At 39.5% G+C, this 24,542-nt stretch overlaps 1 protein-coding gene across 5 annotated transcripts in view; it reads left to right on the top strand.

Moving 5' to 3' along the window:
- LOC149873331 (uncharacterized) overlaps nt 1-24,542 on the top strand; it is a 95,193-nt gene that overhangs the window by 28,980 nt on the left and 41,671 nt on the right. For 4 of the 5 annotated variants that reach the window (XM_090042773.1, XM_090042788.1, XM_090042780.1 and 1 more), the window contains 3 exons: nt 12,294-12,380; nt 14,506-14,644; nt 16,806-16,906. In XM_090042773.1, coding sequence (XP_089898899.1) covers nt 12,294-12,380; nt 14,506-14,644; nt 16,806-16,906 — 327 coding nt within the window. The remainder of the gene's footprint in view (nt 1-12,293; nt 12,381-14,505; nt 14,645-16,805; nt 16,907-24,542) is intronic. The other variant, XM_090042765.1, reaches the window with a different exon arrangement.

Here is a 24,542-nt window from a genome sequence, read left to right as displayed (position 1 = left end):
TCTGGGAAAAATTGTGGTTTTTGTAAAGTGTCTATAGGGTTTATAACACAACAAAGTCATGAGTTATGACTAGTGCCTACAGACAGTATTTCAATAATAAAAAATAATCATCATTTTTAGGATACCTGAATTGTCTTACCAGCAGGATGCAGGTGAAATTGGGAAATCCAAGAGACAAGATTTTGCTAGGAAATACAGTATTTCACTGCTGTTTGTGATCATGCAGCATTATCAAGAAAAAATTGGATGCATATCTTGCTGGGATCCTATGATCCCAGCTGACTTCCTGCCCTTCGGGCGGGGGGCTGGACTCGATGATCTTCCAAGGTCCCTTCCAGCCCTAATGTCTATGAAATCTGTGATGCACAGGGTTCTTAGTAGATTGGATTTAAAACAATTGGACACCAATAAGTCTGCCTCTTTAATTGTTTAAAGAGGTCATTAACCTGAAGTTGACTAATTGTATGATCACAAGCTGCACTAGGTGGCGCTTGTATTATGTTTGATTGCTGTTACCAACAGGATAAAAAACTGTAAAACCAAAGAGGTTTGAGGTTTTTTGATGAAAAGTTCAAAGCAAGAGGGAAATCAGCATGTTTTAGTTGAAAATCTTTTGCTCGGTCACATCAGTTTTGGAGGAGAATGTTTCAGCCAATCCTGCACTGAAGTCCTGAAGGTTGTTGAGGAGACAGAGAGGAAGAGAATCGTGTACTTCCCTTGGGTATTGGAGACAGTTTCAGAACATTTAATCCTTATTTTAAAGGCAGAATAAACTTAAATTTATTTAAATGCCAGCGAGAGACAATCTGGAAACCAAGGTGGTTTTTAATATGCACATCCAGGTTTTCTGTTTGTTCCTTGCTGCTTCATACATGTCAAACAATGCTGAAATTTGTTCACATTTTCCATCATGCTATTCTTTTATTATGTCTTATTTTAAATAATGGAGTTATATGGACTTCATTTTTGGTTGACCCGGAAAGAGTTAATTAATTTTATATTTCTTTGGAAGATCTCTGAACAGGGAGTTACACCAATCTTCTAAGATCCAGGCCAATATTTTTTTTTTACCTCTTCTCTTCCCTAACCACCCCAGCTTTCTGTCACTTTTAAATATATGCAAATTATCAAACTTGAAAATTCTGGTTTTTGTGAAACTTTATTTTAGGCAGTAAGAAAATAGATATCCTTTTCAAGATTTTTTTTTTTCTAATATACATTGTAAAGAACAATTACATTTGGAAAAAAATCAATATACTGTGTGCTTTCTTATGGCAGCTTCTACCAAATGGTTATGATTTTATTGAGGCCTACAAACTTTCTTGTAATGTTCACCAACCTTTATCCATTGTTTTTAATTTTCAAACAAAATAAGATGTTGTTTTCCAAGGACAACTTGCAGGATAACATGTTGCTAACCAGCCACCTTAACAACCCTAAGATATCTGCAAAGAAAAGAAAAAGCAAGCTTATGAAGATGTATCACTAAATGAATCCAGTTCACTGCTCTCCCTCCATAGCATCCACTCCTGCCACTGTTGGAGATGGTCTCCTGGGCTAGATGGACTAAACAAACACAAAGGGAAGTGCGTTTTATACAACATATAATTAACCTTGGGGAAGGTAATTGTTACAGGAGACAGTGGAGGCCAATAGTATAACCAGATTCACAAATAGATTAGACAAATTTATGGAAGATAGATCCTTCTGGGGCTATTAAATACAGTGGTCAAGGATGTAACCTCAGGCTTAGGACTTCCACTCCATGTATACTTTCTACAGGGCAGTTCCATAAAGAGTCTTGCTCTACAACAGATGGTTTTGATGGTGAGAGTGAAACTGAGGTTATCATTCACTCAAGGGTTATTTGTGTTAAACTGTAGCTGCCTTGCTCTTCTTTGTTCTGCAAATACAACCACACAAATCAGATTCTTTCATATAACTCGTACTTATTCTGAAAAAGAACATGATTATTGGTGAGACTTTTTTGAGGCCTGGTAAGATATTTCTTAAGGGCTTATCCTCAATGTCAAAACAGGAGTGTATGTAAGTGTGTTTAGTTTAGTTACCAAGTCTGAGCTATCCCATGTTTAACATATAGGGAATTCAAGGCATATTAGTTGCCCTATCGTGTTAACTTCCTGAGGTCAACTTCAAGGCAGACTTTAGTGATGACTTTCAGCATGTTTACCTTGTGGTAAAATGAAAGGCGGCACGGTGATCTGTGCCTTGCCTGAGTTAAGCACCCAGCCTAGGAAGCAGAGCTCCACTTAGAGGAGCAGTCCCTACTGGAGAAGTCACTACATAGTGCTGGTGTGTTCTAGCTCTGTTATCAAGACTGGCCTAGTCATATGGGTCTGCAGGACTGAATAGAGAGTACTGTGTCTAGGACGCTTGTGTCTCTGAGGGCATGTCTTCACTGCAGCAGTTATTTCACTTTAACTAGTCTAGATGGCATGAGAGCTACCTCACTGAAACAACACCTAAGCAACACCGGTTTCATCACTAGCATAAAATAATTGGATTAGTACATGTTGGCTTATGTTATCCTGAGTTAGCCTGTATCTACAAAGAAGTACTAGGTGGAGTGTCAGCAGCACTCAAATTTAGATCTGCGCCAATGGATACCCCTAGATCAGTGGAAATGTCCTGCAGACTGAAACATGACCCATTCATAGTCCAGAGCCACCTGGTTGGTAGTGCAAGCAGTGGTTCTGCTTTATATTAACTAAGCTTTAGGTTATAACTTGAGCTTCTGTGACAGGGCAGAATGTCTCCTTGTTTATCATGGTCCTATCTGAAATGTGTTGCAGGCTTCATCTTCCCTATTATTCTTTTAAGGCAGTAGTTATCAATGTTTTTAAGATGAGGCATTTCTCCTCAGATTTTTGGTACCGCTCAAAGTGCCAGCTCTTTGCTTTCACTCATTTTTGATTAAAGAAAAGAATAATTCTTGTGTTGCAAACAACTCGGAAAGAGCACCACAGGTCAGAATGGTTACCCCAGATTCCTATTGGAAATCTTAGGCATGCATACATCTACACTTGACTCGTACGATAAGCCCAAACAGTGCTAATATTGTGCAGCTTTCTTGCAAGGATCTCATGGTGTTCCCAGGTGCCTTAGCACCCAACTCGAGAATCACTACCTTTCAGCTCTTCACAAATGCATGTAGTAGGTATATTACCAGATTCCCCCCAGACTCAGTATGCAGCAGTGCTGAGAGCCAAGAAAGTAAGTTGGGGTGGGGGGAGAGCCAGGCAGGATGGTGGGGGTTGGTTCACTGGAGGGGTCAGGGAGCTAAAAATAGCCTCTGGTCCCAGGGGGTGGGAACAGAACCTCCCCACCCCCCAAAACTCTACCATAGACCCTGCAAACCCCTCTGATCCTGCCAAACCCTCCTAGATCCCAGCAACCCCCTCTGTACAGACCCTACCTACTGCTAGCCCCACGTATCTCAACTTATCATAGATCAGGTGGCCATTTTAAACTTGATCTAACCTCCTCCTAATCTCCACAAATGTGTGTACAGACCCCCAGTGCACTGCTGCTTGTTTTTCACACTTACAGATGCTTATCCTGCTCTCTGCGTGCAGCTGCCATGGTGCAGACCCCCTAGCTTCTCCTCTCCATTCATGTGTCCATGGTCTGAAAAATGCTGATGATTTCTGGAGAACTTTGGAAAATATTGTGCACGTTGGGGTCCCAGTCCATGTGTAGGTTTCTAAGTTCTGCCACAAGACAAATAATAATTCTTGTTTTAAAACCCTTCATATATAGAGCTAAAATCTGAATTAAGGTTGGCTTATAAATACTATACCCCGATGCTGGATTCTCCCCAGGCTTAGCTAGCTAATTTGGATGGGGACAAACATTGCTACAAATGCCTTTATTTTGTAGAAAATATGCTTCATAGAGAAGCAAGACTTACAGCTTAGATACCTACGAGCCAGGAAGAAGGCATTTATATACTGCTCTGACACCATTTGGCCGCATCTACACTATTTAGCCAAAACACGTTAGAAATCAGTTCATCTGGTTCTGGGTAAACTTTGAAAAGGACCCAAGATGTTTTTGAAACTTTTAACAGCTTGCTTCATACCCCAGGAAGTTTGATCCAGGATTTACTTTTTATATTAACCATGTTATGTGTATTTTCATGATTTTTCTTTCAAACTTCAAATGAATCAAATACACCTTCCTTTGTAGTGTCTCCTGATTTGAGTATGAAACAGACTTATCACCCAAACTGAACGTGGCTCAATTGATTTTTTCATTGGTCCTACAAGAAATGGGAAGACAAAACAGTTGAAAAAGAAATAAAAAATAAATACAAACTATCAATAATAGCACACTGTGCTTAGAAAGAGATAAAATGTTCACAATATGATTTTTAAATCAATAGTGTGCCACTAAACTTAGTTCTTGAATTCAGTTCCTGTAGAACTGGGTATATATATTTTCTAGTGCATTATGTTCCTTTCTTATTGCTAGGGAAATTTCAGGAAATTAAGATCTTGGAGTTTTTTTTTAAATACTTTCTCTTCTAAGTATTTATTCTCCTGTGTGGTGTTAAAATCTTCTTTTTATGACCTCATCAATAGCTTTGTAAAAATTATTGTAATGTCATTGGGGGGAAAAAAAGATATTACCATTAGCTGAGAAGTAACCAGTCAGGGTAAAATTAATTGTTCAGGAATGAAGATCCATTCAAACAAGAAACAACTAAAAAATAAGCAATTTCAAGATGAGTTTTTTCGGAGTCCTCTAAGAGACTTCAGCAAACACTGTGCTGTGGATGTTTAGTGATGCAATATTTTGCTGAAAGAGTTGTTTTCTTGACCCAGTTAACATGAGTAGTTTTTATTTTAAACAGACCTGGCTACTCTCTTGAGCTTTAAAGACAGCTTTGACTGGAGAGTGACAGAGTTAACAGTCTAATTTAATAGGCTGACTGCAAGTCATCCTCAACTTGACTTGAAATTAAAAATTCACAATCTCGTTCTCTCTGCAAGAAAGGGGAGAAAAAACTGTTTACGAAGGCTAATATATCTGGTGCCACATATCTGGTTCTCTCTACAGGTCCATGTTAAAGAAGAGTTGTAGACTTATTAGCATCCTATTAATATGTGCATAAAATGTAGTCTGTGTCTCAGCCCAAATACACAAGTTGGGAAATCAAAGAGAAATCCTTCACACCTTTTGCTGGCTTCATCCTGAACTTTTATTTATCTTAAAACAACTTCCTTAAGAGAATTTCCTCTTCTAAAGGAAATGCTTTTTTCCATATTTAACAAGGGACTATTGCATTGAATTATGTTCGTAGCTACATAGTTCCCAACAGAGAAGACATTCTTTAAACATTATATTTATAAATCCTAAATTTGACTTTTTCAAAGTAGACATTTATCTAAAAAATGTAAAATGTTTTAGGGTTTTTTTCCTGCCTCAAATACATAGTGATTTGTTTAGTAATGGATATTAGTTTACTTTATCACAGAAAAATAGATGTTGAAAATGATTTTTCTTAGAAAAATATTGTTGTAATAGCTTTATTTCATGGTCTCAGCCATTATAGTCAATTTTGTTTCTGAGAGTCTAATGGCTTATCTTCTCAGGAAAATTATGCTAGTTTAATGTAAATTGGTTTTAAAATGTTTAGTTAATACAGGGAAAATTCCCCAGTAGACACTCATTTAAATTTAAAGAGGGCTTATTTCTATTTAGGCTCTTAGTAACCAACAGATTTATCTTAAATTGATTATTAGCTCTCTTATACTAAAATGAGAGTGTCTACAAAGAGATTTTCACCAGTGTAGCTAAATCAATTTTGAATACATGCTGAAGTAAAAAAGTGCAAGTCTGCCTGTAGGCAAGGTTTGTAATTGTTGTGAAGTCATACACAAGGACTGTCTGCCGGAAGTATAAGGAGCAAGGTTTGTTTGATAATATCTTTTATTGGACAAACTATATGCATGGGAGAGCTGCTAGATCAGCTGTTTTTCTCAACTATATAGTTATTCCAATACAAGATACTGCTTAACAAACCTTACATCTTGCAAATGCCCTGGAATATCACATCTACAATCCACTCCAGCCCTACTTAGAGTAATACAGCAGTCTTTCAAACCAGATTATCAAGGAAATATTAAGAAACTTTGCAAAGCAGAAAAGAGTCACTTTTCAAGCAGGTTAATAACTCTTGTTAAATTCACATTACGTTTTAAAACATTGCGAATAGTTTTCTGTCAGTTTATCTTGTTTTCTGTCTCTATTTACACTGCACTCATATGTAACGAATCTGGCGTTTTTTCCTGTGAAGATTGTCTCTGAAGGTATTATTTTATTCATTCAATCTTTGTTTATATAACTGGTGATAGATGAATCTGCTTTGATTATTTCTTAGTCTGATCTGGCTATGTTTGAAGCTCTCAGCAGTTTTAAACTGCATTTACTAAAGCATCTGGGCCAATCAATTAAAATATAATAGAAATATCAAAAATGAAAAAGTATATCTGAAACATTATCATTAAGAACTGATAGGGATGCTGTTCAGATTCTCCAGTGTCCTGTACCTATGTTAAATTTATTTCCCTCTCCTTTCTTTAGATTCCTATCTGACTTTAGGCCTAATCAGTCATTTCTAGATCTTTGTTGTTGTTTGAATCTGGTGCTGGGTAGCCATGAAAGAATGAATTCCCCAAATCCCCTCATTATAAACCTCACTTGAAAATTATACTTTTAATCAGTCCTGCCCCCTAAAGTCATCTAGATGATTCACGAGAACCTGCGGGCCAGTGTAAACCAGGATAGGGGTGCAAGGAGTGAGTCTTACCCTGGCTATACTGGACGTTGCATCCCAGATGACATGTGTATTGTATATGGTAGGCAGGTTAGAAAGGCACAAATGGGGAGGGAATTGGATGGATTTCTGTAAGTGTCATTCTTGCATAATGACCAGCAAAATCTACGTACATCTGTCCCATTGAGGAGCCAAAGAATTATAGGAAATAATACTGAAATCTCATAGCTCATGAGAATTTAATTTAGTGTTAGAAACTACAATTGTATTCATGCAATAAGAAATAAGCATCCAGAGAATTTAAGTAAATTTCTTGTGTGTTTTTAAAGTGTTTTTTTTCCTATCAGTTTTATAAATGTTGGTTAGTTGGCTGATTGATTTTTCTTAAACTGTTTGAGTTTTAGTGAATTGAATTGCCAGAGAAAAGTGTCAGATGGATAGTTGTACAACCTGGTGTCTTCTGTTTGTCCACAAACAAAAGCAGTGTGGGCAGCCTCAGTGCAAGCTAATCCCACACCCTTGTGCCAATGTGCCTAAAATCCTGTGGAAAGCCACTGGATCCAATTACTAAGTTGTCATTCAGATTTGTAAAACTATGCTAATACTTACTATTATGGGATTTATTTGCACATCAGTGTTTAAGGCATCATATTACTGTATCCCACTGCATGTTAATGAGTTTGGTATGTGCATTTCTCCATATGTAGACTGAAAAATATAGATCCCCCATACCTAGTCCTGGACAAAGAAAGGTTTTAAAGTGAATCTCAAGGACTGTATCATTAAGGCCTCAATATCTAAAATGAAGCTCTGATAATTTTTCTGTTCTTTAAATTTAATAGTTGAATGATTATTTCCTAAACACCTAGATCTTTATATTGCAAAAATGTACATGTTTTTAGGCTAACTGGGTTAACATGAAAACAAGTAACGAATAACAAGTAAAGTAAGTAATGGAAAATATAGTTCTTCTGCATATAAATGAACTAAGAGTTATAACAAATACCTCTGGATAGACATTACAGTGTAAATCATCTCAAACCTTCTATTGCAAACTCCTGTATTCTGTAGATTATAATGCTTCATTAAAAAAGTTTGTGAAGTTAAACTTCAGTTTACGCAAGGTTTAGGGTAGAGTGGATTTTAGGGAAATGGAGTAGAGGAAGGATGTTACAGTTTAGATGAAAGAAATAATATTTGCTATTCTTGAGCGTATAGAATTTTAGAATCAAAATACATATTTTTCTCAGTTTTTAAATGGAATGAAATGTTTAGGGTTTGTTATCATGAAAATGATCACAGTTCAGTTAGTGCCTTTGTGGAGTTAAGACAGTTAGTTTGTTAAATGGGTAGATCTTCTTCACGTATAAATTAATGGTATTTTTCACCAGAAATTTTGGAAGCATTTTTATTATGCAGAGTTAAGCAATGCATCCACGGATTAAAGGATTAATGACTTCATGAGTACTTTTTGGCACATCGTTGTTAGATTATTTTGTCAATGCTTTGCAGATTCAGGACTTCAGAAGTACTTATTGACACCACTGATGGCAGCGGTTCCGCAGAATGAGCTGCGGATGTGGGCACCCAGCCCTTGCTACTTTCAATGCTTTTGAAGTACCTGCTGTGTAGATTAGGCAACATTAAAAACAAGAGCTCTTACATCCATGGTATTAAAAAGTGCTTCCATCAAGAATGAAACGGTATTAAATCCTACGTTCTGCAACTGATTCATAGAGTCCATTAGTTGTTCCAATGTCCCATTAATAATATCAACTGTTTTTATTTTAGGCCAAGAAATTTTTCCTCGTATTGTAAGCCATGTTTTACAATCCTTTGGAAAAATATAGAAGAGGAGGACAGAGAGCTTCAGGGATTTTCCTGCTTATGCTTCCCCTGCTGGGGAAGACAATTCAAGAGAGTATGGAGGCAAGAGGCTTGCCCTTCTGTTCACACAGGTCCCACAGCCTTTGCAGGGACGGCCTGGGGGTAATCTGTAAGCAGATGTGTACTCCAACTGCCATAAATTTTAAGGAGCTGTGTTTGCCACTGTCTGCCTCTGCTGTTCACAGGAAAAGCTAGGTGCTGATCCCCAGCCCTGCTGGCTCCCTTGGGCTAGGATCACTGGGGATCCTGCTGCAGATCTGCATGTGAGTGTACATGCCACCTTCTTCTCTCTCTTACAGCCTAGGTCTGCTGCATTACTGGAGGGCAGCATAAAGCTCTATGATAAGGCAGGGCTAGGCTGTACTGAGCTGTCAAGACAATATTTATTCATTTCCTTAACCATTTTGGGATCAGTAACTGTATTGTCATGACGGGTTAAAAGTGAGGTTAAAGTATGATAGTACAGGTAGGCCAGGCTGTAGCAATACAGATTTCTATCCTTAATCTTTTTAACTCATTGAGACATGGCTGCTTTAACTGGGCACAGCAATGTGACTGAATAGAGGGTTTCAAGTTTCCTTTTTCTTGTTCATTCAATGTACATCTGTTAGACCCACATCTGAGACAAACCTGATGCTTTGTGCCTTTTATAAATAGTTAAAATCAGAAGTAGAAGTCCTGATCAGAAGCTAGTAAAAGATGCTAGGGAAAATCCCAATTTGTTTCCAGGCTGTTTCTTGGTCTGGTTCTAGATCCTGGGTCTTTTTTAAGGTTACTGTAAAATATTCAGGAAATTGATGGCACATGTGAGTTCCAGGGCATTGAGGGCTGTGTTTGCTTTCTTCAGGGTACTGAATGTAAAATGAGTATAATACAGAGTGTGCATTTTTAGGGGCACAGACCTGAAGTCCTTTAATTCACCAATACAGGGGTGTAAGTTGTAGCCAATTCACCAATGACTCAATTCGCCAATGACATCCATGGGAGTTTTGCCTGAGTGTAAATACCTGGCTTGGATCCAAAGTGAGTATTAATTTAAAGGCTACATGATTAGGTAATAGTAGAGGTATAAAGCTGTTTCCACATTTAAAGAGACACAGAGAGAGAAGACTTTTGGTTTCCTATTGGTTTGAATATTTTTGCTGTTCAGTGTTGTTTTATGTAAACACAAAATAATCCTACATAAAACAAATACTGTACTAGCATGGAAAGGAAAAAATAACTCAAGTTACTTTATTAAATTCAACATTTCTTTCCTTTTATATTCAGAGCAATAAGAAATTAATTTTACTAGGGACACAAATACTGGTATTTTGTAATTAAACAATATAATAAATGAAGCCAAAAAGCTGTCAGCACTGAGGATAAAAAAAAGAATCTCAGAGGTAATACAATGACAGCAAAATGCTAGGTGAAATGAAGTAGTGGTCTCAAGAGAATTAAGTAGTTCTAAGGAAGTTGCTAGCATATCATGCCATACTCTAGCCTAGCCCATTCCAGATACAAGTTAAAGAAAGATGATCAGTCTTCAGGACAGAACTGTGTCTTACCACCAATGGATTCTGTTGTGACTATGAGCAGGTTCTTCAGTGTCTCTCTTTCTCTCCTTGATTTCCCTATCTTCTCTCTGTGTTTTCAGGCGACTTCAATTTCAATGCCTGGAGAGGTTTGGTATCTTAAACTCCAAGTACAGTTTCTCTCTTCCTGTATGGCAGGAGTCTTGACACGGCAAGGTCTCTTCAGTAAAGGTCTTTGTGTTGAAATAGCACTTCAGTTCACTATGAGCTTTTGCACCTCCAAAAACTTTCCCAGCTCTTTGTCTAGACATAAAAGTTACCAAACTATCTGAAGCCTCCATATTATACCAGTGAAACTCTGAAAACCAAAACCCCAAGTTCTTCCTATTGCAGTGCTGATTTTTTGTGTCCCTGTGGCTCAGGGAGTAGTGTGGAGTCAAGATTTCACTAACATATTACCAGTGCATGCTGGTGGCATCTCATCCCTTTGATATATTCTAGCCACATTCCATGGGATTAGCAGAACTAATGAGACACTTCAGGACTCTGAGGTACTAGGATAATGATCCTTCAGGGATCTTGGCTGCCAAGTGCTGGGAAGCCCTAAGAGCATGTATCTACTATGCATCCATATATCCATACCAGGGTGTTCACCGCAAGACCCAAGACATTTTGAAGTTCTACCAGAAGTCCTGTTGTAGGCTTGACCCCTTTGAGACCAATGGTTAGTTTTCACTAATTTAGCTTCTGAGCCTACTATGACCAACAGTTAGAGGCACTGTACTTAACCATCTGTGATAAATCAGACTTACAGAGTTTTTGATGTTTTTTTTTTTTAAACAGGTCGTAGGAGCTCCCTATACTAAGTAGCTAATCAGAAACATCACAGGTTGATCAAGATCTGAAGAATTGATAGATTTTCACTGGTAACAATGGTTTGATCAACTTGCATCTGGCATAGCGATGGCTGAAGCACTTCCCCTGGCATCTATGTATAATAGTGGAACCACTGACTCCTTCTACCCACTTTTCAGGGTCAGGATGTCTCATGATGTGCTGAAGGAGGAGCCTAGTTTCATGAGCTGGACTCTGATTTTCCACTGATGTTTCAGTGGTGTAACTCCAGGGGGGTTTGTTCCTCCTGACTTAAATTGGCACAGTGGCTTTGGGAATTCTCAGCCTGCCTTATTCTGGAGACTTGAGGCCCAAAAATAAAAATCTATTATATCCTGTATTCTTTGCAAGTGGTATTTGCCTCTATCAGGAGGATGCTGGGTGAAGTATAATTCATGAATGGTTTTTAAAATGCTTGCGCAATTCCTTGAAAGTCCTTGCTGTATAATTGGAAAATATCATTTAACTAATGCAAACTTTTTAAAATGGCAGCTATTTCACTCTCTTTCTTTTTTCTCAGTTGGGGGAAACATGTATTTGTTATGCAAATGATCACTATTTAAGTTCATGGCTAAATGTTAAGAAGGATACTGTTTCCTCACCTTCCTTTACAAGATGGTGTGTTTGAAAATTCTGTTTGTTTTTGTTTTGTTTTTTCATTTAAAAAAATCCAAATGCCTATGTTGAGAAAAGTGGGACATAACATGTATTTTCTTCATGAGCAGATTTTCTTGAAGTCGCCCATTGTGTTTTATATTTATTGCCAGAAGAGAATTTGGAAATAAGAGGCAAGAAAGAGAAGGCTCACAGTATCTTAATTTTATTTTCTTTCTTGAAAAGTGTCCTCCTTTGGTCAGACAGTAATTGCAGTTTCTAATGACACAAAGTTGAAGGGAAACAGAAAAAGACTACAAACAGGTTTATGGGCCTATCAGCAGGAATATGTGGCTACAAATTGCTGAGTAAATGAAACAGCCTGTTGTTTCCTAAGCCTAAGTTTGAGAGTGTTATGTCAAAGCATTTGAGGCAGGACTAGAGCACCAGGCGGTGTTAGGAATACCTGCTGAGTCCTAATTGGCGCCCACTGTTGTTAATGGCTTCCTGTGGCTGAATGTTTACTTGTCATTTGTTTTGTGCTTTGTTTCCCAGCTACTGGAAAAAAATACTGACCAAAATTTCATCTTGCTTTTAAGTGTACGCCTGGACGTCAAGTGCCCTGCTGCAGATTATCTCATGATGCTAAGTACCTCGAGTCTATTCCGCAGTCCAGTAATTATCTGGTATGCTGCAAGAATTACATTTGCTCGTACTAGGGGTCCTGAATTATTTGTAAAATGTTTTAATGAATGCGTCTTATTTTTAGCAATCTGGAGCTATTGTGTCTGCCATCAAGCTCTGCTTGAACATACATTAAATGAACGCATGATGTTTTTATTTTGTCTATCTAAATCTCTGTCTTCACCTAAAATTGTCTTCTCCTTCTCTCAGATTTGGTTGATCTTAATGAATTAATGTCTTTTGCATTAAACTCCTCCAGTCTACTTACAGGGCAAGTATACCACACACTGCAGCATTTTGAGCTTTCCCATCCTGCCTACCAGTCTGCCTTCAGGCAATTTTTCTCCCTTTCATGGATCAGTATTTCAAACCCTTTTCCTATTCAGTTCTTGGCCTCCCTGCTAAGACTGCCAAAAAAGCATGCCAGTTAGCCACTCCATATTGTTACATAAATGTTTGTCTATTAGGGAACGGACTTGTGAGTTATCTGCTTCTTTTACAGGGATTTTTTTGTTTCTGAATTACAAACAGAGCCTAAACAGCAACTCTCAGACCCCTGAGAACTGCATCTTATCTATGTCTGTCTTTAGGAGCTGAGCTTAATCTGCATATCTGACTGTTCTTTCTCAAATGCAGATTTTCACTTTGGTGTGTCTATATATATATCTATCTATATATAGCTATAGAGAGAGATTTTTATATGTGGAAGCAGAGCACAGTCACGAGGGATTGGATCAATTTCTTGGTGGTAGAATAAATGTAGAACTATCTATACAGTAAGAACATTCTAGGTGTCTTAGGATTTGGGAGTATATATCAGTCAGCGCTGATGTAGAATAGATTTATTGTGGTGGAGGGAGGTTTCACATAATGTAATACATTTTATCCTTGTGGTCCTTGCTTTGTTTGTGGTCAGCACTTTACCATGGCCTACTAGAATGGACAGTAGCTCTTTTACCTTGGTCTAATTGGCTGAGGAGGATGTAATGGAACTGCATGTGTAAATGCAAGGGCTACTATCTGTTAAGACTGAAGGAAGAAGTGGGTGGGGGGGAAGACCCAATTCTTCCCCCCCACCATGCAGTTTTTGTTGGTGTAATCCTTTCTTTTAGATGCATACACAGTTTAGTCCTGTGTTTTCTGCTTGCTTGGTTTGGGGTGGGGGTGGGGGGGAATCCGAAGCCATAACTTCCTTTCACATGCTTCTCAAATGGTTATGCTGCCTTTATTATTAAATAGGTAATGATTACTCATACTGGTTCAGTAAGAGCTGAATTAGCGTTGAAAGCCTGCTGTGACTGGGGAACTCCTGAGAAGCTTTTCTTTACTCCTCTGAGAGAGAAGTAAATCTAAATGCCAGAATTGCACAGCATGCATCTTTTACCTCCATTCCATACATGCATTCCCTTCTTCCTTCTTAAAATTGGAGGGCAAGTGTTCCTACAGTTTACAGGTGAGGTTTCCTCTTGACATCATACATCACCTTTATAGGGCACTGAAATTGTACAGGTTTAAAGGAAACATTGTCCAGTGCTAAAGGAATAGTATTTAGATTCAAAGCTTCAGGGCTTCCTACTTTGTGCTCTATGTTGCTCATGGCACCGGTGGTGAGGGGGCGTATAGAGAGCCTCTTCCTCTGCACAAGTCGCCAAGGCAGAGTATCTCCGTAGCACGTTCTAATCAGATGGAAGGTACACTGTCTAATGTGGTGGAGCATTCACCACAACCCCAGGGAGGAGTGCTCTGCAAGAAAAGAGGCATATGTAAGGCATTCATCCTATCAGTAAGGTGCTAGATGTGCTCAGAAGACATTGGAAAGTGAACAGGCTTCAGTCTATATTAAAAATACAATATGTTATGTCCCAGAGTACCTTATATATGGGCCACTGAACAAATCTCGGGCACATACAATTTCTCCAGTAGAGTGGGCATATTAGAAAGTTTCTTTGTTCACATGCATTCTGTCAGCTATGGCAAGATTCACTCTGCATTTGGTAATTACATAATAAGAATAGTAAGTCATATAAAGCTAAAAGGAACTTGAAATAATATACTCTTTATTCATTTAACTTCCTCTCTTCCTTTTTTCCTCTCTCTCTCTCTCTCTCTCTCTCTCTCTCTTTAAAGATTATAGGATTGCAGAATGAATTGATTAGACAAGGAATCTTAAAGAACCAGCAAGATTATGAAGACTTTTGGACACTAATCCTAGAAGGCAGTCACAATATACAGCTTAAAGAGAAACTTCAGGCTGTAAAATCAAAAAGTTGAGTTCCTTACACATTTTTTGTATCAGAATGTTTTTAATGGTTCTCTCTCTCTCTTTCTCTTTAGTAAATTTAATTTAATTTGCAAATTTTAATGCCCATAATAAAACATAAAAACAAGAGGATGCATTCAATAGACTGTAATAATTGATTTAATATAGATTAGTTATTTGTATCCTCTTAAAACAATCCATCAAAACATGCAATTTGTGCACATAGCCTGTGTATAGAATCATGTGTTCCTCTCACAGTTACTCTTGCCCTTCCTTCTTTGCTCCCTCCATTTGTTTTACGTTTATTTGATTCATTGTCTCTTAATTCAGGACATGATCCTGCAAATACGTTTGCATATAACTTTACTTGCCATGACTAGTTCCAGGGATCTAAAGGAGATTAGTGTTGTGGCCACAGCAATGTGCTCTGCCATCATACATCACCTTTATGGGGCAATATTTTTGTAGAGTCCAAGCCTCAAACTATAAAACTTGAATCACAAGAACAAGCCATCCAGCTGATGTGAAATCAGGATAAATCCATAGACTTCAGTCAGTCTTAGTCTATACCAACTGAAGATCTAGACCATAGCTTGGTATATTGGTATTATAATGAGGCATTGCTTTTATTAGGACCTCTGAGTGACACTATAATAATATTATAATATGAAAATTATAATATTAGTAATAGTATTAAAGGACTATTCTGGGTTCATTCTTTAAAAAATATGCAAATAATTTGAACCATCATCATCACAATCACAAAAAATTTCAGGTAGCCTGAGGACTTGTAGCATCATAATCATGAGTTTGAAGTCTATTGAGATCGGTGAATGCTGACTTGCGCTCAGTAGAAATACATTTTCCTTTTTTAACTGTAAACTCAATTTCAGAGGGAACAGAACTGCAATAAGACAATTCAGCAATACAATTCATGCTTGAGAGCCCATAGTTTCTTCCTGGCCAATGCTTTAGCAGCCAAAGTGCACAATTAATGGACTACAGTAGAATAAATGCAACTCAAACGTCATATTTTTTTAGTTTCATTCTATTCAGGGTTTTGTGGGGTTTTTTTAGTTTTTTTGCATGCTCATGGTCATTTCATACATAGGTGGGGGCGGTGCCTATATCTATTTTAAAAAATTGAATTCATGATTACCAAAACAGCTTTGCAACTAGTTGCCGACTATGCCAATTCATATTTTTGTGTTCAATTATGCACATGGCCTTTTGAAAATCAGAACCAAAGCTTTCGTATGAAATAAAATTTTGTTTATTTTTTGCATGTGTAATAATGAGAGAGAATTTTATTTATATATCTATATATCTCCAATACTTTGGCTTTTAACTAAGTAAACATGGGCAGAGAAACATGCAGGGGAGGCTAGAGGGCTTGAGGAAGAAAGCAAGAAATACTGTAATGGTTTTACAAGTTAAGCCAGAGATTGGGAAGAAATGTTAGTTTCAGCTGACTTTGTATCACTTTTGTGGCAAGGTTCCAAGTGGCATGCCTCTCTGAAACCCTTTCACTTTTAAGTGGACAGCTCACTATAACTGTCCTGTGATCTTGCGGTGGTGTTAATACCCACGGTACAATTTCTTTCAGTGGAATGGAATGGGAAGTGCTCCGTAGCTGTAGACCAGAGGATTGGTAATATCACAGCCACTTATTTTGGTTTTGCTGTCATTTTAAGTTCCTGTGACAACATGCAGCAGGGCATGAAGTGGGGTCAGGATTCTCCACAGAACCTTGAGATCTGGAGCGATCCAAGGTCAGCCCCCCTGCCCTTTCCACACAGCTGCTAATTACTATCATTTTCTCTGACCTCCCACTGAAAATCACCATTGACTTGAATTGTCCATGCACCAGAAAAGCATTTTTTGTTCCCTTATGTGGGTTTTTCAATGGAAGGAAATGACTGAGCCTTTCAGTCTAGTAAGATTTTACAAAACTTAAGCTTAACCTAGCTCTGCTTTCAAACTGGAGTTGGTGTTGAAGGTTCTCAAAGACCATGTAGAGAGTGAGTTGAACTATCAAGACAAGGGAGCAAGGAGGAACATTTATAACACTGGACCAGAACAAGAAGAATCACATTTTAGTTGCTAGTCGCAACATTATTTATAACACAGGAAAATATGGCCATTATTATTTTTTTTTATATTACAGTGATTGCTCTTAAGTCTTCACCTTCACATGTTCATGGGAGAAGCAGTGCAACAGAATTAACCAAAGCTCTTCTGAACAAACACTACGGACAGCTGAAAAAAGTAAGTCATTCTTTTACATTCAAAACAAAGAAAATGTCCCTAAAAGTCCTTCTTCCAAACAGTGCAGCTTCAGCATGCTTCCTGCTTTACCTAGGATGGATTATCTCCTGTGCCCAAGCATCCTTTGGTGGAGAGAGCCACCTCTGAGTTGGCTTCTCAATTGTTAAGGCCAGTCTGCGCATGCAGCAGACCCAGTTAGGGGGTTCCCCAGTGAAAGGCTCCATAGGGCTCATTTGCAATGAAAGGTGCAAGACAGTTCTTCTGTGGGGATAGTTTTGCTGGCATAGCTATGTTGGTAAGGGTGAGTATCTTGTGTGTTTGAGAGAGAGAGAGGGGAAATTCTTAACCAAAAGTTGCTGTATACTTCCAAAAATGTTAAGTATAGAGCTTGCACCTCTGCCCCTCCACAACCCCCTTTTCCCCAGCGTGGCCCCTGTTCTGGGTTGGGGAAAGAATTCCTGCTGCCAGCATTGGCTTGCCAACTGAGAATCCCACTCCCAGCAAGGAACCAAGTACCATAAAGGGGCCAGATTGTATTTGGGAATTGGGACCTCTGTTTGTCCAGTTTCTTATACTTGTAGCCATGATCAGAGCATCTGAGGGCTCATACAGACATTTGGGGAGGTTAGGGGGAGGTTGGCTTGAGCTAAAAATGGCTGCCCAATCTAAGGTAAGTCAAGATGTGGGGGCTAGTGGTGGGACTTGGGAAGATTAGGGGCAAGCAGGCTCTTGGGGAGGGATCAGATGGATTGGGAGGGAGGCAACCAGGGTCAGCAAGGGAATCAGGGGCAAATGAGATCTGTGGGGAGATCAGGGGGGCTAGTGGGGTCTGCAGGGGGGATTGAGAGGCTGGGGGGCAAGCGGGGTCCACAGAGAGTTGGCAGGGTTCGGAAGGGTTTGATGGAATCAGGGGGACTAGCGTAGTCCATGGGAGAGGGGCTATTTGGGAGATGGGAGGGCTCTTTCCCCCACCCCTTGGGACCAAGGGCTATTTTTAGCCCCCTGCTCCACCTCACACAAACAACCTCCTCCAGCATCTAACCCTCCCCTGCATTTTGCCCACTGCTCCCCCCACTCTGACTTACTTCCTTGGGTCCCAGCACCAGTGAATGCTTGTAAAACTGGCATCAGGAGCAGCTTGAGGGATAGGAAGTTTGGTGGGCTCAGGGAGCCTGGCTAGTCCAGTCCATAGGGGCAGGAGTTGTACATGTGGCGGAGGGGCTGGGGGACTAAAAATAGCCTAGTGCCAGTTGTGGAGGAGGTAGGAAAAGTGGAGTCCCAGGGCTGGGGCCAGTGGCTGGGCTTTCCCAGTCCCAGATCTGTTCTGGGAACTGCACAGAAGTTCAGTTAGTCAGTCTCACCAGACCCGATCTAAGACAGACTACCTCAGAAGTACACTTAATTTAGATCAGGTTGGCCGATTTTAGACCGATCTAACTGTCTTGAACTTCTGTACAGGATTTAGATCACACTTAGATGGACCTAACTAGGAATCTAAGTGTAAGGTCCACACCTGGGCTAAGTAAGTTAGATAGGGTGGCCACTTTTGATGCAGTCTGAACTCCCCCTAACCTCCTCAAACATCTGTATGTACCCTGAGTGACTCTTGGAAATGAAACAAGAACAAATAGATATTGCCCTTTCTTCCCTGCCAGCAGGAGACTGGCCTGAGACTGTCCGCTTATTCTCTTGAAAGTTTGAGAGTAAAGCTACCATTGTTTCACTATTTGTATCTATAAAGTCATTTACCTCTTCAGGTAAAAAGTAATTAGCCAACAGTATTAATTAAAGTCCACACAGTGTTTTCTTGCTAAAAAAAACATTATGTGAGATTGAGGAGTCCCCTGCTGCTGGGAGCGGCTCTGCACCTTCCTCTTTGTATCCCAGGTCTCGTGCCTTTCCTACAGAGTCCCAGTGGAAGGGGAAGCCCTTGAGAGGATCTGAAGGCATAAGAATAGAAAAGAAGAGAGAGATTTAGGGAATGTAAATTTACAAAAAAAACCCATTTTTATTTTCTGCAGAGAGAAGGTGATTAAAAATACCAAGAGACCAAGCTCACTGAATTTTCACCATCAAAAATCTCCCTTTGTTGACAAATGTACTTTGTGTCTCGTGGGTGTGCAGGTTATAGTCTTCTTTCCAAGGAGTGTTGCCTTTCACTTATGGTATATATGGCTGCTTATTTAATGCTAGTCATATCCATGACAGCTTCAGTACAAATGAGAACTTTCTCAGTATCTTGTGTTGGAATAAGGCTGTGTGTAAGGCTAAGTGACGGATGATACTTGAAGTCTTTGAGATCCTAATTCACACTCCTAAATCCAGTGACATTATCTAACACTCCACAGAACATTGCTCAAGTAGAAAGTCCTTTCCAGGTGATGTGGCAACCAAAACCGCCTAGGTATAAGAGGTAGGAGGCACAAGACGTTGCCTAATTTACCTCTGGTCCTTTCGCCAATCCTTCCCCCACTCCACCTTGCTTGTTTCCCCTCTCTTATGTACAGTTCACCAGCTGTGCCCTGGGAGATGGGCTGGGTCCTTCACACCTCAGTGCAATGAACACATCACTCTTCCAATCTGCTAAACATAGCAGTATTTCTTGGGCCAGTCTGTCAGGTCGCTGAAGCTAATTGAAGGTTTAATTTGCAGTTTGCATTCTTTTCCTGGGTACTGCATGTTCTGGAGAGAAGTCAAAAGCAGACTGATGATTATGGACTCAGTAGTTCCATCTCCCCATTTATCTTTTAATTTAATAAAGTCTGTCTGACAGACATTTCACATGCTGGACTTACTAAAAGTTTTTATACCATGAGGAAAAATGCACACACTCTCTTACTACAAAAAGTAAAAAAATATTGTCAGTTTCTACCTTCTCTTCCTAAATGAAATGTTGTAATGCAGGTCTAGATTTTCAGGCACATTTAGCATTTCAGCTTTGTAAAGTAAAGCATGTGGCTTTACTTGAATAGCATACCAGTGCGCACAGTTGGTCATCTGTGCACATGAATACCTGATTTGTACATGCATTGAGTCACAATATGTGTGCGAGTTAGGTGTACAATTGCATCTGGACTCTGCCTGATGTCTGACAACTTAAATTAATCTTGACTAAAATATAATCTGTATAGTGAAGTATCTTCAAGGGCAACCATAATGGTATATTCTTGGTCTGAGAATGCTATAAGACCAAAATAAAGGTTATTCCATTTCTTTTTATATTTTAATTGATAGCTCCATTTGTGCAAAAAACCTGTTTATATGGTACTCTTTATCGTTAGGTGACTATACAAACATAAATGAATCCTAACAGTATATTTGTGATGTAAGTAAGCAGTTCTATGGATGGAAAAGTGGAGGCCTGGAAGAATTAAATGGTTGAGCCACAGAAGGGGTCATTTTTAGAGCTGAGACTTAACATAGGGAGTTCCTGGCACTCACTCCTTGACTCAGACTTATGGACCAGAGGCAGGTGCTTCCAAGTCTCCTCAGCTCTGACCTGCAACATTTCTCCTGTTGTAGTCCAGAGTCTCTCAATGGTGTGAAGGGATAGCCCTACCCAACTGAATACAGGAGGGAATCTAACTGAAGAGGGGGAAAAAGTTGAAAAATGGTGTGACCAAAAAAATATAACCAACTCTAATTAGCATTTTTTTTAAATATTACTTTAAAAAATCTTTATTTACACAACAGTTTCATGGCATGAGATAGACATATGAGGCTGTTACATGTGATTTCAGCTTTTGATGTCTGTTTTCAAAATTGTATTCTTTGGCTGAGGTCAACTTTTGGTGTCTTCCATTGTGAGACTGTCCTTTCTCCTTATCTAATAACAGCTTGAACATTTAAAGATGTATCCAATCCCCTAAATTATATATGAGGACAGAAATTTGTCTTGCATCAGCCATTTTCCCTTAAACCAAGTCAATGCCCACAGGAGTCCTGTTATTTTCTCCTCTTTCTTTTGTTTCTGTCAATGTTAAGCTTTTTTATCCTTGCATTTCTAACTTACCCTTCATGATGGCATCTACATGCCAGGCACAAAGAATAGCAGTGTACTCCTTCACTGCTTCCCACTTCATTCCTCCCCACCATTTTCTGATTCAATCATTATTAGTTAATATTTTGGTCCAACCACTTGATGAAAGATACGACCCTGTCATTCTCCCAACCACAAAACTGATGGCTCCCTCACTGTGCTCTAAAACTGGCCATGTATGAGATTTTCATCATGCTAGCAGGAAAGAATTTCACTGGAAGGCCCACCTCCTAAGAAGACTCGGTGCCTTCCTGGCTGTATTTCACCTTTGGCTCTTACAGGAGTTATCACTGCAAAGGGAAATTATCTATTTGTCAGGGAATGGAGATAATTGGAAATTGCTACAGCACAGTATGGTGGGCTCTCTCTTTCATTTAAAGTGGATTCCTGCATACTATCCCATCCAAAAGTCCCTATCACCCTTCATGGTTAGCCCAAGGCAGCCTGTGCCATACCTGACCTGAGGGTGACAAAAGCCTGGATCCTAGTGGCTGGATCCTTGCCTGAGAGGAAGAGTGTGAATTTCTGCCTATTCGAATATGATAGGAGCTGTTGCTGTTGCTCCAAGTGTCCTATGCTCAATCCTAGCAGGCCTCAGGACCAGAAACATAATGAAGGGTGGGCAACCAGTACAGCAGCCTCAGACTATCAGGACACCAGCCCTGGGCATTCACTTAGAGGGTGTGCAGGAAGAGCAGCCATCACCACCACCACCAAAGCTGGCCCAAACATCACCCCTGCTATAGCTGATCCAAATCTGCGCTGCCCAAGCAACAGACCTTGGCCATTTCACTTCTGCTCAGGACTGTAAGGCTGCCTTCATTGACTGGAAAGTGGGTGGCCTTGGTAGCGAGTGAGGGTAGCATCCCCTCCAGCTCCTGTCTCATAACTTTTCTTCCTAGTTGCATTTTTTTTCTTTGGCTGGATTGAGCCACAGTCAGCTGTTTTTTTCCATCATGTACTAGTTCCTCTCAAATGTTATTGTGTCATTGCAGCCGCAGGATTAGCTGTGGCTGCAATGAAAGACTGATTTAGTTGGTATGTGTAGCATATGTCCATGGCTTGCTGGAAGTATGTCCAAACACAGGCACTCCCAAGCACCCACTGGGTCCTGCTCACACACGCCAAACCCAGAAATGCACGTGTAAAGCTATGCAGGGGTTGTCAACTGCACATAACAGTATTTAAAGAAATATAATAATATTGCTTAGATGAAGTATAAAAGAGGGTTTGTGTAGGGAGGGTTCACTGTGCAATTAATTGGTTTGTGGTCAGAACTCTTACTTTGACTTCAGGTGACAGTCTTGCATGTAGGATATAAGAGCAAGCCCTTGTATTGCAATGCGTAGTCAAGTCATACAGGCAAAATCCAGTTTAGTACATTGTCCACAAAGTAGTTTATAGACAAGGTTCACGTTTCCCTCTTGCTTTGCTGCACAGTTGCTCCTATAAGCTGCACTTGCCCATTTTTTGTCTCCAGCAATTTATTCAGAGTGTGTGAAATTAGTTCTTGGTAAGGGGGATAGCCTATTAGGATGCTTAAGACCTCAAAAGAGCACATAGGTGTATGTGCTGTAGAGACTTTTCATTGCCCCTCTGCATCAAGGTGAATTTTTTCATATGAAACACTGTATAAAAATGAATGTATTAAGTAAAATGTGTGTGTGTGTATAACAAGATACCTTTTAAATATACTACACTTGTGGAAATCTGGCTTTACTCTGTGCCACTGACCATGCACAAATTAGTGCTCCTCTTTTAAGGCTAAAGGGCAAACCCTGTATTATTCAATTATAAATCTTGAGTAACTCCACTAAACAGTGTTTCCCCAATGTATGTAAGCAAGAGCATAATTTTGGCATTGGCTGTTGGAGTTAGATCGGCTTCTCATAACTCATCAAGAGAACTTTCTCTGTAGACACTTTCAGGTGACTTCTCTAATTGTTTCTAAACGAAGGGAGGATTAGCAGAGATGTTAGCAAACCGTGAGGAGGCCTCCTTGCCCTTTCATCCTGCCCCAGTCTAAAGGTAGGCCACATGGGCCCCTGTTTGCCAGGTCTAAGGCAAATATATCTTGGCTCGATCCTTGTTACTATGAGCCTGAATGGAGCAGAAGAGATTGTTCACAGAGATGTGAGAGAAATAAAATGAAGGAGCCTTTTAAACATGAAGAAGGGAAAGTGCCATTTGAAGATGAATTAAAACTGATTTCAGGACATTATACTGACAGAGCACCAACAAAGACAGCATTAAGTGCCATCAAGATGCTGTGTAGATGAGTTAAAATGCATGGAAAAATAACTTAAAGAAAAGTCTGTATACAGCTATGAAATGGTTCATGTTTTGGACTCATAGTGTGAAATTCTTAAAGAGCCCTGTTTTTCATAGGGAAGAGAGAGCAAGGATTTATAAACAAGCATAAGCAAAATATCTTCCTTAGAGAAGGCCTGATTTTTTCAGGCTTTAGCATCTTGCAGCAACTTGCATCCTCTTTGAAACCTGTACAAAGTGGTTGAGAAATGCCAGCAGTTTGCAATGATAGTGTTACACATTCACTCTTGCACGTGGATCAATAACTATATAGATTGAAAAGCAGTAAAGAAACAGGCCCAAAAGATTTTCAGATTGTCTTGTGAGATAGAATTGGGTTTCAGAAATTCAAGACCCTGTTCACTTACAGACTGGCATTAGTTTAGCTACAGAGCGTTTTTAACAGATTTAGTTGAACTAGCACAAATTAATCTATCACAAACTGGATAACACAGATCAGAGAAAATCCTGCCTTGGAGTGGTATAACTTTGAGCCACAGCAAGTGCTTAACACCAGCTGTAGGTGTTAATGTGTGGACAATCCAGGTGTTAAGAGCTCCAGGAGCTGCCCAAAATGACTGCCTAAGAAGGCCCTTGGATCTGGTTTAGGACAAGATACAACTTAAATGGGGGATAAAATAAGCATGTGGGTATTAATTAGAATGAAGTTTATTAGGAACATTTTTTTAAAAGTTGGTCTTATTGAGAGAACTTTTTTATGCTGAGCCAGACAACAGAGTACAAAACTCTGGTATCTTTGCTATTCAGCCTTGAACTATAGTTATGGATGAACAGCCTAACTGCAGATGAACCAAGAGAAGTGCTCTTATAAAACTTCAACTGAAACCTAAATGAAAAGTCCTTTTCCTTAACAGGTTGCCTACCTGTTCGATTGTTTTTTAAGGCTTTAAGATTTAGACAAATGAATTTAAAATTTTAAAAACTATAATTAAGATTTTCTTTAGAAAAGTGTTAGACACATTAGACTAGACAAAAATCAAGGTCACATACAAACAAATTCATTTGAATTGTCCATGTGGTTATAGACCATAGTCAAATGGGTCGCCAACTGGCTGGAGGGCCGCACCCAGAGGGTGGTAGTGGATGGGTCCTTCTCAACCTGGAAGGACGTGGGCAGTGGGGTTCCGCAGGGCTCGGTCCTCGGGCCCGCACTGTTCAACATCTTCATCAGCGATTTGGATGAGGGAGTAAAAAGCACCCTGTTCAACTTTGCTGATGACACTAAGATGGGGGGGGACGTGGGCACATTGGAAGGATGCAACAGGC

This window comes from Crocodylus siamensis, chromosome 1 (genome assembly GCF_052110815.1).
Source record: "Crocodylus siamensis isolate JL-2025a chromosome 1, ASM5211081v1, whole genome shotgun sequence".
NCBI classification, from domain to species: domain Eukaryota; kingdom Metazoa; phylum Chordata; order Crocodylia; family Crocodylidae; genus Crocodylus; species Crocodylus siamensis.
Note: the sequence above shows the minus strand (reverse complement) of the source record. Positions and strands in the feature narration are given on the sequence as shown.